The sequence below is a fragment of the Protopterus annectens genome, chromosome 4.part0 (assembly GCF_019279795.1).
Source record: "Protopterus annectens isolate FY-2018-M chromosome 4.part0, PAN1.0, whole genome shotgun sequence".
Lineage (NCBI taxonomy): Eukaryota > Metazoa > Chordata > Ceratodontiformes > Protopteridae > Protopterus > Protopterus annectens.
In genome coordinates, this window is record NC_056733.1 from 698,515,159 (window position 1) to 698,529,289 (window position 14,131).

The following is a 14,131-nucleotide window of genomic DNA, read 5'->3' on the forward strand; positions in this document are numbered from 1 at the left end:
CCAAGTAGCCGCCTCAATAATGTCCTTGGTTGCCACTCCTCGTAAGAAAGCTGTGGTAGTGGCTGTTGCCCTTGTAGAATGAGGCCTTATGTTCTGTGGAATTGGTTTTCCATGGAAGGAGTAACAGAATCGTATGCAATTTCCTATCCATTTGGAAATTGTCTGTTTGGAAATTGCTTTTCCTTCCCTTCCTGTTGCATAGGCTACAAAAAGCTGGTCAGTTTTCTGTTACTTTTGGTTCTGTCCAGGTAGTAGCGTAGCTGTCTATGTACATCCAAGGTATGCAGCATTCTTTCCCTCTGTTTTGTGGGTTGGGAAGAAGGTAGGTAGGTGGATTGCCTGGTTTAAAGACACTCTGGATACCACCTTAGGCATAAATGTAGGATTAGTTCTCATGGACACTCTATCTTGGTGGAAGATTAGGAAGGGTTGTACTGCCATTAGGGCGGAAGTTCAGAAACCCTCCTTGCTGAGGTTATTGCCAGTAGGAAAGCAGTTTTCCATGATAGATGCTGTAGGTCTGCTGTTGCTGCTGGTTCAAAAGGAGGGAGTGTCAACTTTTCTAGCACAAAGTTCAAGTCCCAAGCTGGCAATGGTGGTTTCCTAGGGGTTTTACATTCTTGATCCCTCTGAGGAACTGCCTGAGTAGAGGATGTGAAAAGACAGGTGGATCAAAGCTGTATTCTGCTGAAATAGCTGATGCATGTATCTTGATGGAGGAATAGGACAGGCCTGTATGTAGAAGCTCTGCCAAATACTCCAGAATGTTAGCAATATCTATATTCGACACATCTTTTCCTCTTTCAGCACTCCAAATGACAAACCTTTTCCATTTTCCTGCATAGTTCCTTCTTGTTGAAGGTCTGCGGGCTTCAAGGATAATGTCTTTAACCCTTTGGGAAAGATCTGGATTAGTTGCTGCTATGTGATGTTCCATGCAGTCAGTTGTAAAGTTTTTGGGTTTGGATGCATGATGCTGTAGTTGTTCTGAGTTAACATCAAAGACATCAGGGGTACTGACCACATTTTGTCCCGAGACATGCTCCTCAGCAATGGGTACCAGTGTTGTCTTGGCCAGTTTGGAGCTATCAGGATTATCCTTGGACGTTCCTCCTTGATTTTTAGTAATACCTTGTGTATCAAGGGAAGAGGTGGGAATGCATATGCTGTTAGATCTTTCCAGCTGAAGGAGAGCGAATCCACCTTCCATGCAAGTGGGTGGAATGTCCTTGTGCAGAATTTTTTGAGCTGGTGATTGAGAGGGGAAGCGAATAGATCTATCTGTGGCATTCCCCATTTCTTTGTGATGGTCTTGAAGATGTCCGGGTGTAGCATCCATTCGTGAGCATCCGAGGTGGTTCTGCTTAACATGTCTGCTAGAGTGTTCTCCTTCCCCGGTACAAATATTGCCTGTAACTGGATGTTGTAGCTGAGTGCCAGGTTCCAAAGGTCCAAAGTCATTCTGCATAGGGGGTATGAATGAGTGCCTCCCTGTTTGTTGATGTACCACATGACTGTGGTGTTGTCTGTCCTTATCATCAAATGGCCTTCTTTGAGAAATGGTCTGAAGTTTTGGATTGCCAGTTTTACTGCCAGCATTTCTTTTTGGTTGATGTGCAGGTGTAGCTGGTCCTGAGTCCACAATCCTTGTACGCATTTGTCCAGCATGTGAGCCCCCCATCCTAGGTCTGAGGCATCTGTTGTGATGGTTTGGCTTGCTCGAAAGTTGTGAAAGGGTAGGCCTGGGTTTGACTGGCATGCTTGAGCCCACCATAGGAACTCCTGTTTTAGGCATGGGATTAGTGGTATTTCTGCTTCTAGGCTGTGCCTGTGTTGGGACCATAAATTCTTTAGGTACCACTGTAGTTTTCTCATATGTAGTCTGGCATGTGGGACCAAGATTATGCATAATGCCATGAAGCCCAAGGCCTGCAGAACTTTTCTTGCTGTTAGCTTGTTCTGTTTTGTTAGTGCCAAGAAGTAAAGAGGGAGTTCTTTTTGTTTTTCTGCAGTTAGGAATGACATTTGTTTTACTGTGTCCAATTCAGCGAACAAGAATGTCCTTGTTTGGGATGGTATCAGCCTTGACTTTTGTAAATTGACTGTGTATCCCAGGGCTTGTAGCAAGTAAATGACCCTTTGTAAGTCTGTTGTCAGCTTGCTTTTGTTGTCCGCTTGTAGCAGGCAGTCGTCCAGGTATGGATAAATTTGGATTCCCTGTAGTCTGCAGTGGGCGATTACTGATGCCAGGCTTTTTTTTTTTGAATACTCTGGGCGCAGTAGATAAGCCAAAGGGCAATGCTGAGAATTGATAGTGCTCTGATCCTGCAAGAAATCTGAGGTATCTTCTGCAATTTGGTCGAATGGGGACGTGCAGGTATGCCTCCTTGAGATCTAGAGTTACCAGCCAACACTCCTTGCCCAGCATGGGAAGAAGTTGCTGTAGGGTCAGCATTTTGAATTTTGGGACAATGATGTATGTGTTTAAGATGGACAGGTCGAGAATAGGTCTCCAGCTTTTTTCTTTTCTTGGAACTAGGAATAGTCTGGAGTAGAATCCTTTGCCTTGTTCTGTTATTGGTACTCTTTCCACCGCTCTCATCTTTGTTAATTGCATTATCTGCTGTAGAGCTTCTATTTTTTGATTTGGAGGCAGGTTTGGCATTCCTCTTTTGACTGGTAAAGTGTGGAAGTGGAACCGGTAACCTTGGTCTATGGTTTGCAAAATCCACTTGTCTTTTGTAATATAGTGCCAATTTTTCGAAAATAAGGCTAATTTTCCGCCTAATGGTGCTGCTATTTGTTCCCTGGTAGGCGGAGTTAGAGTCAAGTCACTGTGATTGTCCTGTTGCAGTGGTAGTGGCTGTGTCTGTGCCTCTGTTATTGCCTTGCCACTGCCGTCCTCTGTAGGCACCCCCTCTGGATTGATTTCTGCCTCTGGAACGTCTATTCCTGCCCCTTTGGGATCTTGTGGAGTCAGGAAAGGACCAATTTTTGGCAGGCCAGTTCCTGCTAAACCTTGGGGGCTGAACCTGTAAGAAATCTTTAACTGTTTGTACAGATTTTGCCTTTTCTTCCATTTTCTTCATTACCTGCTGGGCAGGTGTACCAAACAAACTGGCCTTATCCATAGGAGCATCTAATAACTTAGCTTTAACATGATCCGTAAGACCTGTTCCTTCAACCATGCATGTCTTCTTATCACTGTGCCAGTCATGGCTGATCTAAATGAAGCCTCCAGTGCATCATAGCCACATTTTAAAGAATGGTTACTAACCTGTTGTATGTTATTTACCATTTCTAATACATATTTCTTATCTATAGAGTCATCAGAGGATAGCTTTTAGTTAACTGATCAAGCATAAACTCTTGGTATTGTATCATGTGAAACTGACAGTTTAAAGCTCTAGCTGAGAGAGTAGCAGAGGTGTAAACTTTTTTGCCCCATCTGTCTAAAGACCTGGATTCCCTTTCAGAAGGAATAGGGTTTTTTGCTGTGGTCGAGGCTACTGCCTTAGGCCCCTGGGATATAGTTTCGGGGTCTGCAAGTGGGGCCTTGTATAGGTGGTGATGAGTGTCTGGCGCCCTGTAAAATCTATCTGGTTTAGCAGGGGCTGGAGGTAAGGAATCAGGTGCAGTGCAGACATCATTAAATGCATCGTCCACAACAGAAAGGACAGGAGGTATAGCTAAGGGCCTATGTTGTGGTAAGTGCAGAAAGGTTCTAAGTCTTTTTCTGGAATCTGAGAAATCCTGTTCCTGCCATTGGAATTGTTCTCTCATGGCATGTAAGGTTTCCCCAAAGGAGAATTCCTCTGGTGGAGAGGCAGCTGGAATGGATTCTTCAGCATCGGAGTCTTCAAAATTGGAAAAAGGAGCCTCTGGCTGGTCTGTAATATCTGAGTCATCTGCAGAATCATCAGAGGACACAGGCTCGGGGGGCTCTGCTCTAGGTCTCTTTTCTGGGTCTGAGAGGCCCTGTCTGGGTGAGATTGAGATCCCCTAATTAAGGATATTAAATCTTCTGCCAGAGTAAGCATTTGTGAACTAGAAGTGGGCCTGGTTGAGGGGGGTTTAACAGGCACTGATTTAGTAGATTTGGCTGCTTTAGCCCTGGCAAAGGCCTTAATAGACATGGCTGCAGGAGGCCTAGCAGCACCACGTGCTGGGGTAGAGACATCCAAAGGGATGGTGTCTGATAAGTCACTAGTAACCACCGTTGTAGGTAAAATTTCTGAGGCTGATTCAAGTAAAGTAGCAGGAACCTCAGTAGTACTCATTGATTCGGCTGTATTTTGATCAGTTTTCTCGGTTTCAGCCGAAACCGAGACACTTCAGCGGTTTGCTTAACCGTGGTTTCGCCGAAACCGGACCGCGAGTGCCGGTCTTTTCTTTGCTTTTAACAGTTTGGGTAGTCGGAGGATCCGGCGGCATAATGTACGCAAAATCTGAGCCGAAAACTGTTCAGCAAACTCCGACCCGGCGCCGTCGCCGGGTTGAAGGAAGCACAGGCCGAACAGGCTGCTACGCCGTGGTCTGGGCCTAAACAAGGCAAACAGTAAGAGTGGAAATCTTTATGAGGTATTTGTTTCCCACAAGTTAAACAGTTATTGACTTTTTCTGACATCGGCTGAGGCAAGAAAGAGTCCCCAACGGGTACTTAGCTTTAGAAGTCTTGGTAGTATTCGGTAGTAGTAATCTCTGGATCTGACCGACCGGCACTTGCGAACAGCTTCTGCTTCGGGCGCCACGCGGCAAGAAAGACTGAGGAAAATGGCGTCAGCTGATGCCTTTATACCCGAAGACCAGCAGAGATGACGTCGGGTGAAGTGCGACATCAGCCGAAGCCGGACCCAGACTTTGGAATCCGGCCGACCGAAGGGCTGCCTGACGACAGGACAACCCAGTTGTTATGACTGCAGATGCATCCATGAAGGACATCTGCAGTGGCAAAGCCTGCCCTGGATTTAGAGTAGAGTGGCAGATGATTGTGCTTTGTAAAGGTGTGCACTGAACTCCCAAATAGCAGCCTCTAAAATGTCCTTGGTTGGTACTTCCCTGAGAAAGGCTGCTGAAGTGGCTGCAGCTCTGGTTGAATGTGGCCTAATGCCCTTAGGCTCTGGCTTGCCATGGTGAAAGTAGCAGAAACTAATGCAGTGGCCTATCCACTTTGAAATGGTCTACTTTGAGATAGCCTTTCCTTGTGATCCTGCAGCATATGTCACTAGTAATTGTTCTGTCTTTCTGAAAACTTTGGTTCTGTCCCATGTAGAATCTAAGCCGTCTATGTACGTCCAAAGAATGCAGAATTATCTCCCCCTTGTTCTGTGGATTTGGATAAAACATTGGCAGATGAATAGTTTGGTTAAGAGCCACAATGGACACCACCATAGGCATAAATGTTGGGTTTGTCTGGATAAAAAATTATAAAAGGTTCACAGCCATGAGTGCCTGAAGCGCTGAAACTTGTCTTGCAGAAGTTATTGCTAGGAGCAGAGCTGTTTTCCAAGATAAAAACTTTATATCAGCAATAGCCGCTGGCTCAAAAGGAGGCAGGGTGAGGGTGAGTTTTTTCCAAGACATAGTTGAGGTCCCATGCAGGCACTGGTGATCTCCTTGGAGGCCTTAAATGTTTGGCTCCTCTGAGGTACTGTTTTAGTAAGGGATGAGAATAGATTGGTGGCTCTGTATTGTAATGAGCCGAAATGGCAGAGGCATGAATTTTAATAGACGAAAAAGATAGACCTTTGTCCAGCATCTCAGTTAAGTATTGCAAAATCTGAGGCATATTTGGCACAGCTGTATCAGTTTCTTGTGCCTGGTTCCAAACACAGAATCTCTTCCATTTTCCAGCATAAGATTTTCTAGTACTAGGCCTTCTGGCGTCCAAAATGACATCCATCACAGCTTTACTGAGAGGTGTGTTTTGTATGACTACATTATCCGCCATGCTGCCAGGTTTAAAGTCCTGAGCTGGCTGTGTAGGATCTGGTTGTTTGCTGGGACAGTAGATGAGGTGTCCGAGGTAAGGTCCACGCTGGGCATTGAGACAAACTCCTTAGTATTGGATACCAGCACTGGCAGGGCCAGTCTGGGGCAATCAGTATCATCCTTGGCTTCTCCTGTCTGACCTTTAAGAGTATCTTGGGGAGGAGAGGCAAAGGGGAAAATGCATATACTGATAGGGCGTCCACTTTCCACGCTTGTCTGCGATAAATCCTTGTGCAGAATCTTTTTAGTTGGCAGTTGTGAGGGGAGGCAAATAGATCTATGCCCAGGCACCCCCATTTCCTTGTTATCATACTGAAGACTTGTGGATCCAGGTGCCACTCGTGGGGATCCATGAAGTTTCTGCTTAGTTCGTCTGCCAGAGTATTTTTCCTTCCTGGTAGCAATTGTGCCTGCAGATGTACTTGGTAAGTCAATGCGTTGTCCCACAAGGTCATGGCTAGTCTGCAAAGGGGGTAAGAATGTGTGCCCCCCTGCTTGTTTATGTACCACATGACCATGGTGTTGTCTGTGTTTATCAGTAGTTGTCCTGGATGAAGTAGGTCCTTGAAGGCTGTCAGGGCATTTTGAACTGCTAGCATCTATTTTTGATTGACATGTAGATGCATTTGGTTTGGGGTCCATGTGCCCTGAATGCATCTTCCTGCCATGTGGGCCCCCCAGGCATAATCTGATGCATCCGCTGCTAGTGTTTGCCTGGCTGGGGGTAATGTGAATGGCTGTCCCTTGTTTTGGTGACAAGCCTTTGCCCACCATCGAAATTCCTGTTGCAGGCAGGGAATGAGTAATCATAGTTTCCAGGCTGTGGCAATGTTGAGTCCAAACACTTTTTAGGTACCATTGAAGTTTCCTCATATGCATTCTTGCATATGGAATTAGTAGGAAGCAGGATGCCATGAAGCGCAAAGCCTGCAGAATATTTCTTGCAGAGAACTGGGCCTTTGTTGCCAACATTTTGAAATGGGTAATCAGTTACCTTTGTTTGTCTGGTGTGAGATAAGCCATCTGGGCAGTTGTAATTAAGCTTGCACCCAGGAATATTATCTCTTGAGAGGGTACTAGTTTTGATTTCTTTTCGTTGACTGTGTACCCTAGGCATGTTAGAAGTCTTTTCACAAATGCCAGATGCTGCAAAAGAATGTCCTTGTTCTCTGCTTGAATTAAACAGTCATCCAAGTAAGGATATATTTGCATTCCTCTTTGTCTGCAGAATGCAATTACTGGTGCCAGGCACTTTGCAAAGACCCTGGGCGCAGTAGATAAACCAAAGGGCAGTGCAGAGAATTGGTAATGCATTGAGCCAGCCTTGAATCTGAGGTATCTTCTGCATATTGGTCTGACTGGGACATGCAGGTATGCCTCTTTTAGGTCTAAAGTTACCAGCCAAGCGTTCTTGCCCAGCATGGGCAGAAGCTGCTGTAAAATCAACAACTTGAATTTTGGTATATCCAGGAATGAGTTCAAAAGACAGGTCCAGTATTGACCTCCAGGCCTTGTCCTTTCTGGGTACCAAGAACAGTGTTGAGTAAAATCCTTGTCCCTGCTGTTGCTCTGGTACTAGTTGAATGGCCCCCATGTCTATGAGGGATGAGACTTGTTTTTGTGCCTCTGTCCATTGATTTTTTGGCAGATCTGGCCAGCCGTTTGCCTTTGGCAGGATATGGAAATGGAACTTGCAGCCTTGTGACACAATATTTAAGACCCACTTGTCCTGGGTTAATGTGCTAATTTTGAGAAAAAAGTGCTAATTTTCCCCCTAAGGGTGCTGCCAGGAGATAAGTGCTTGGTGCAAGCAGGGGGAAGTCATTGGGACCATTTCCTGAATGGCTGTGATTTGTCTTCCCCAACTTTGGAGGTAGAAGCTCCCCATTGTTTTGGGTGGAATGAACCTTGCACCTGGGATTTGCCTCTAGGGTGTCTGGTTCTGCCCCTTTGAGGTCTGACACCGGAAAGGACCAGTTCTTTGTTGGCCAGTGTCTACTAAACCTAGGTGGCTGTACTTGCAAGAAATCTTTGACCGTTTGCACAGATTTAGCTTTGTCCTCCATTTTCTTTAACACCTCTTCTGCCTTAACACCAAACAAAGTATCATGTTGTAAAGGTGCATCTAATAATTTAACTTTAACATGATCAGGCAGATTTTGTTCCTTTAACCAAGCATGCCTCCTAATATCAGAACCTAACTGCGGCCCTGCAGGAGGCCTCTAAAGAATCAAATCCACATTGCAAAGTATGCTTTCCAACTTGTTCAGCTGCATGCAATAAATCCTGCATTTCCTTGTTTTCTGCACATTCAGAGTTTAACATTTTCTGTTTAAGCAATGCCATGACATGTTGCTGATATTTGAGCATATGAAACTGACAGTTTAAGGCCCTTATAGCCAAGGTAGCAGATGCGTAAACCTTTTTCCCCATCTATCCAGTTCCCTAGAATCTCTGTCAGAGGGGGTAGGGTTTTTTGCAGTGGAAGCCTTAACTCCTTTGGGCCCCTGTGAAATAGTTTCTGGATCTGCAGCAGGTTTTTAAAAAGGAATTTATGAGAGTCAGGAACCCTGTAATATCGGTCTGGCTTAACAGGAGCTGGAGGTAAGGAGTCAGGCGTAAGACTAGACTCCGTAAACACATCTACAATGTCTAACACAGGTAGGATGGGTAGTGGCTTGTGTTGAGGTAGTAAAAGGAAATCCCTGAGCCTCTTTTTAGATTCTGAAAAATCTTGGCTCTCCCAGTGGAAATGCTCCCTCATGGTATGTAAGGTTTCCCCAAAGGAATAGTCCTCAGGAGGAGAAGCTGAAGGTATAGATTCTTCAGCATCAGAATCCTCATAGGGGGGAAGAGAATATTCCTGATCAGAAGAGGAATTAGAAGAAATGGAAACCTGATCTGAAGATTCATAGTCAGTCTCTTGCCTAGGCCTCTTATCAGGAGGAGGATGGGAACACCTGATCAAGGTAATCAAGTCTTCGGCCATTTTGAGCATCTGTTTTTTGGGCATAGAGGCCTAACCACGTGGCTCTTGAGTTAGTTTATTTGTTTTGGATGGTGCTTTAGTTTTTGCCTTTGAAGCTGTAGTCGGTTTGATGTAAAGATGTTTAGGTCTGAATACACCCTCAGGAGCCGGTGCCTGCTCAGCGGCTCCGGACCCATCTGAAGGGATAATATCAGAGGCGCCAATACCTTGAGTTTCCAGCAGCATGGCCGACTTCACGTGGGAGCCGGTAGCGGCCTGTGACTCTAAAGTAGCGGGCGTCAGGGGCTGCGAAAGCGCTTCACTGAGGACCGGCAAACCTTTGTGTTTTTTGTGAACTCCGGTAGCCGGATGGCTATCCAACGACATTTCTGGATAATGCAAGTCTGGACAGAACTAACAGCATCAGCAATCCTACTAATGAAAGAGTTTCACTGAAGCAGTATGTGCCACTGCAGTCCTCAGCAGACCATTCATTTCAAGAAGTCAGAGAACCAGGTCCATAAAGCTTACGGTGGTTCTGGGCAGCATTTCCATAAATGCCATGCAGTACACCTGTCAACTCCATTATGGACTATGCATCAGCTGAATGGGTCTCAATGACATTTTTCTACAGCTACTAATTTATCCTCAATGTCACACAAATTTCAAGGGGCAACTGTGAATTGTGGTGGTGGTAAGACATCCCTGTGCTGACCGTCTGCAGTAGGTAAGCCCACAGGAGAAACAATGCATACATCCGAAGCAGCTGCTTAAGACACAAGGAGCACTTGTCAGGCTCTCAGCCACAGAGAGTCCCTCCCCTATAGGTGATGGTGTACACTCAAACTCATCACTCTGTGGCTTTACTGGTTATTTGGCTCTGCATACTCTGTGGGAACACAGCTCCACTCCCTGGAATGAAGCAGACGTGAGTGTCACTGAGACATGTCGGTGGATCTCAGGGTCATCAATGAACCCTGTAAAGGTGCTGGCATCAGCCCCCCCTTGGGCCTCAGCCATTTTTCTCCACAACCCATTACTGTTTCCACTTGCAAATGTAAAACACAGAACATCACAGTGAATATGTTAGCATATGCTATTAAGGTGGACATGTGACATGCAGACCAAGGAGTAAATGCATCCATTTCCTTTTTACTCAACCTTATTGCGCATGGCAGCACACTATTGCACTCCTTAAATCTACAAAATGAAATGTGCAATATGCCAAATTTGTTAGGCATTTGCTAGTGAACATGCCTACTACAAAAGGCCCATGTTTTTTCATCTTTGCTGAAATACTCCAGCCTCTGTCTGCCTTGTCCTATTTAGACAGAGGAAATATATGAATACATATTGCTAAGGATGTGTACAGCTACTGAGAATGAAACTGTTCCATTGAAACACATTCATAGTACATGTGCCCTATAAAACTATACTACAATACAGAGTTCTGGACAGATGTTATCCTCTAAAATAACCTGCTGATATGGAAAGCTAGAGCTATCAACACAAAGCACACAAACTGCAGCTGTAGTTACCAAAACATTTATGCATCTTGGGCAAAAATAAATTATGTTAACATATACAAATATTCTTAACGTGTCTACTTGTTCTTTCATACCCCCAATACCGGAGACCACTGCCAGAATTTTAAAATACATACTTTACCAGCAAATTCCAGAGAACTACTGGCAGAAAAACCTTCAGAAAGGGGGGAGGGGATCACAAAACAGTACTGAGCACTTTGGCAACCGAATATAAACAAAATGGCAACAGCACTTCAAATTTATACCCAGTGTGCAGATTACACAAGCAAAGTAATTTGGACAATTGGATGGGGAACAGGAAATTCATCCCTGGTTTGGCACCTATGCCTCTAATGGACATAGGCAGCCTGTAAATGGTTTGTCTCCCAGTCCCTGCTTGTATTGTTTCACCTCTCAAGCCCCTGCTTACACTTATCAAGGGTATCAGAACTTGTCATGGCTAGGCTTAAAACGGCCCTTGTGGCCTTTAGCCTAGTAAACACCTATGAACCTAATAGTTGTACTATGAATGTCTATAATCACATAATTCCACTTCTACAAACCAAAGACATTTTATGTAACAGGTGCATTACAGTTATAACATTTGTGGAGTCCCAAGACTAATGCATGATATCGATGCATACACTGTTTAACCAAGCAATGAATGCTTGCATGGAATGGCATTTCAAGCAAATGTTATGTATGCAACTGTTTGCTTTACCATTTGGTTTTGAGGCATTCTGAGGCATATATGGCTTCTAGAACTTTATGCAGTTGCGTGTGAAGGAAATAAACAATTTTCATTACCTCTTTCACAGGCATCACAGACAGCAGGTACAAAGTCATAATGATGGGTTCTTTATGAAGCCAGGATGTTTGGGATGACATAGGTCAGAAGCTATCTAATGATGCAGGCGTTCCAGTCTGCACAGCAATGCAGGTACCATTGTGATAACCTCAAGTGCCATGTTTGACTTGTGGCGAGAGTAAAAAAGTAGTACAAAAATCACAGCCTAGAAATCTACCATTAAAAGAAAAAAAGTTAGCATTTTTCTTACTAAAGGTATATCATTCAGATAAGTTTGTGTGCCCTTTTCTCCTTATGCTCTTGAAGAGATGTATCATGCTTAGTAGGCTAGAATGGTTGACTGCAATTAATGGAACTAGTTACTAGATATGGTATAGATGTATAGGACTGCTATTAAAAAACATGCCACAATTATGGAAATAATTTCACTTGGTTTCCATTACACAGATCCAGCTGAGAAAAAAGTAGGTCCAGGCAATTTCACTACCAAAGCCCACTGATGTGGCACACAGGTTTACTATCATATTTTTGAAGCAAACTCAGTCGACTGCACTTTTGTCGAACACGGAAATTCGAAAACAGTAATGTCGAACACCAAAAGCCAACCTAGGAACAGTTTTAACATGGATAGAGATAGGTGTTCACTGTTATTGCTGAACTACAAACCTCTCCCCTATCTCGACGCATGTTAAAACCCATTCCTAGGTTGAATTTTGGTGTTCGACATTTCCGCTTTTGAATTTCCATGTTCGACAAAAGTGCAGTCGACGGAGTTCGCTTCGAAAATATGATAGTAAAGTGGCACACCATGGGTCTGATGCCAGGGATGCTACTCACTCGCTGAAGGAGGATGAAGACCCTTATCAGGCAGGCATCCATGTCCCATCTCCTCTGGATGAATTAAACTAGTATCAAGTGAAAGAACATCTTGGCCTCAGAGTCCTTCCTGAAACAAACTCCAGATCTGCTGAAGCAGCAGGCTGTGATCACCATGCCACCAGGTGGCCAGGAAGCCCAAACCTTTCATCCTCCGTTCATAAAGAAAAAAGGAATATCCACACATTTACCCCATCTTCCCTCCACCGCCTTGCACTTGTGTATTACCCTTGTGCTTTCTTCTGCTGGCTCTTACCCACTTTCATACTACAATCAACACCTCATTTGTTTGCTCAAAGCTGTAGCTGTGTGACTTCAGCACCACAAAGATCAGACAATGCAAATGAAAGTCGTGAACCAGAGTGCATTGCATCTTGTGGTAATTCACACAGACTTGCACTCTTCATAACCTTATATCACGAGAGCTCAGTCCCAGCCACACTACTAAGAACTATACATGCTTGTACTTTGTATGCTCTACTGTTTACAGGGATGACAACTGTGCTGCTTGCCACACTAGCTCCATTCTAGTGCTGTTCATTAGTATAATCAGGATGGCACAGAAGCACCACCAGACAGACAACATCTACAATTAGCATTTCTTCTACTGTGAATTACCACTTTCTCACAGAAATGCTGCACAGGTGCACCATGCAGGTCTGTGAATTTCACAAGTGTTTTAAAGGAAAATTAAGTTACTATCTAAGAACCTTCTAACTGAAATTATCCAAGGAATGAATGATGCAGAAGTCATGATCAACAAAGTTCAATCAGCTAGAAAAGAAAATACAAGCTATGTATTTTGGATATTCAGCAATGAGAGTTTAAAAGGAAAAAGACAGCTTAAGACAAAACTCTTACTACAGTTTTGTCCTCTACAGTGGAATCCTGCGCTACCAAGAGTAATTATGAACATTTGGAGTATTTTAGTCAAGTATGAGAAGACAGCAAGCAAAGGATAAGGTTATCCATTGTTTCCCCAACAAAAAGTGTCAGATCTTCAAAGAAACTGTTAGCACAAGTACCGGGAAAAGGAAAGGGATGTTCCTTGTTGAGTTCTGCCTTCACTGCCAATATACTGCAAAAAAATTGAAATTCTGTGCCATTAAACACAGTCTGAATGTGCATCCTTCTATACAGGCAGCACAGTATAACCTGTAGACAGAATATATGAATACACCACACAGTTAGGACAAATAATGGCAGCAATGCCTTGCACAGGCTTCAATACAATGGGTCGGTTTAGAAAGTTTTGTTTTTAAGTTTTGGGCTTTGCTAGCAGTGCAGGAGCCACAAATGTTAACACAGAAAACATTTTAGATGTCAGAATATAACTGGCAAATCCATTTTAATGGCAGAGATCTCCCAGGCATTAAACACATAAAACTAATATCGTGGCTTTTCCCGGTTAGGGGTCGCCAAAAGCACATTTAAAGAGTAAAAGTTAAAGCATTAGGTTAAATAAAAAAAATTACATACTTTTATACACTAAACAGAATTATAAAAGTTTTTGGTGGTGAACAATGGTCCCAAGTTTTATAAATGTGCATTCACATTAGCTTCATTCTCTCACAGTCCGAAGAGACATTGCTAAACAGAACTGAGATCTAAAGGCTAACAGCATCTACAGTGCTGTGTGCACTGCGGGACAATTTGTGGAAATACTATTTTTTTTTAGTTAATTTACTTTGCATGTGCTCCATCTTTGTAAAGACATGCGGAACACACTTTAGTCTGTTTTCACACTGAACAACTGGGGATTCACCCATTACTTAAATAGCTTGCTCAGTGAGCAGACACTTGCATAATCTCGTCAACACAATGAGGCTCTGCGCACATCCTTGCATGATTTAGGGATTGAGTGGAAGGGATTTTCTGTACATTGATAAGACAGAAGTTAAGTTTTATGTACAATTTTAGATTTTTTTAGTTGCTTATTTAATATTTTACATTAGAAACTAT

The 14,131-nt window shown here is 43.7% G+C and overlaps 1 protein-coding gene across 1 annotated transcript in view; it reads right to left on the reverse strand.

Annotated features, from left to right (window-relative positions):
* Positions 1-14,131, reverse strand: part of POLE (DNA polymerase epsilon, catalytic subunit) — a 1,031,469-nt gene that overhangs the window by 896,306 nt on the left and 121,032 nt on the right. Inside the window, exon 8 of the mRNA XM_044069769.1 lies at positions 10,396-10,513. Within this exon, the coding sequence (XP_043925704.1) occupies positions 10,396-10,513 (118 nt within the window). The remainder of the gene's footprint in view (positions 1-10,395; positions 10,514-14,131) is intronic.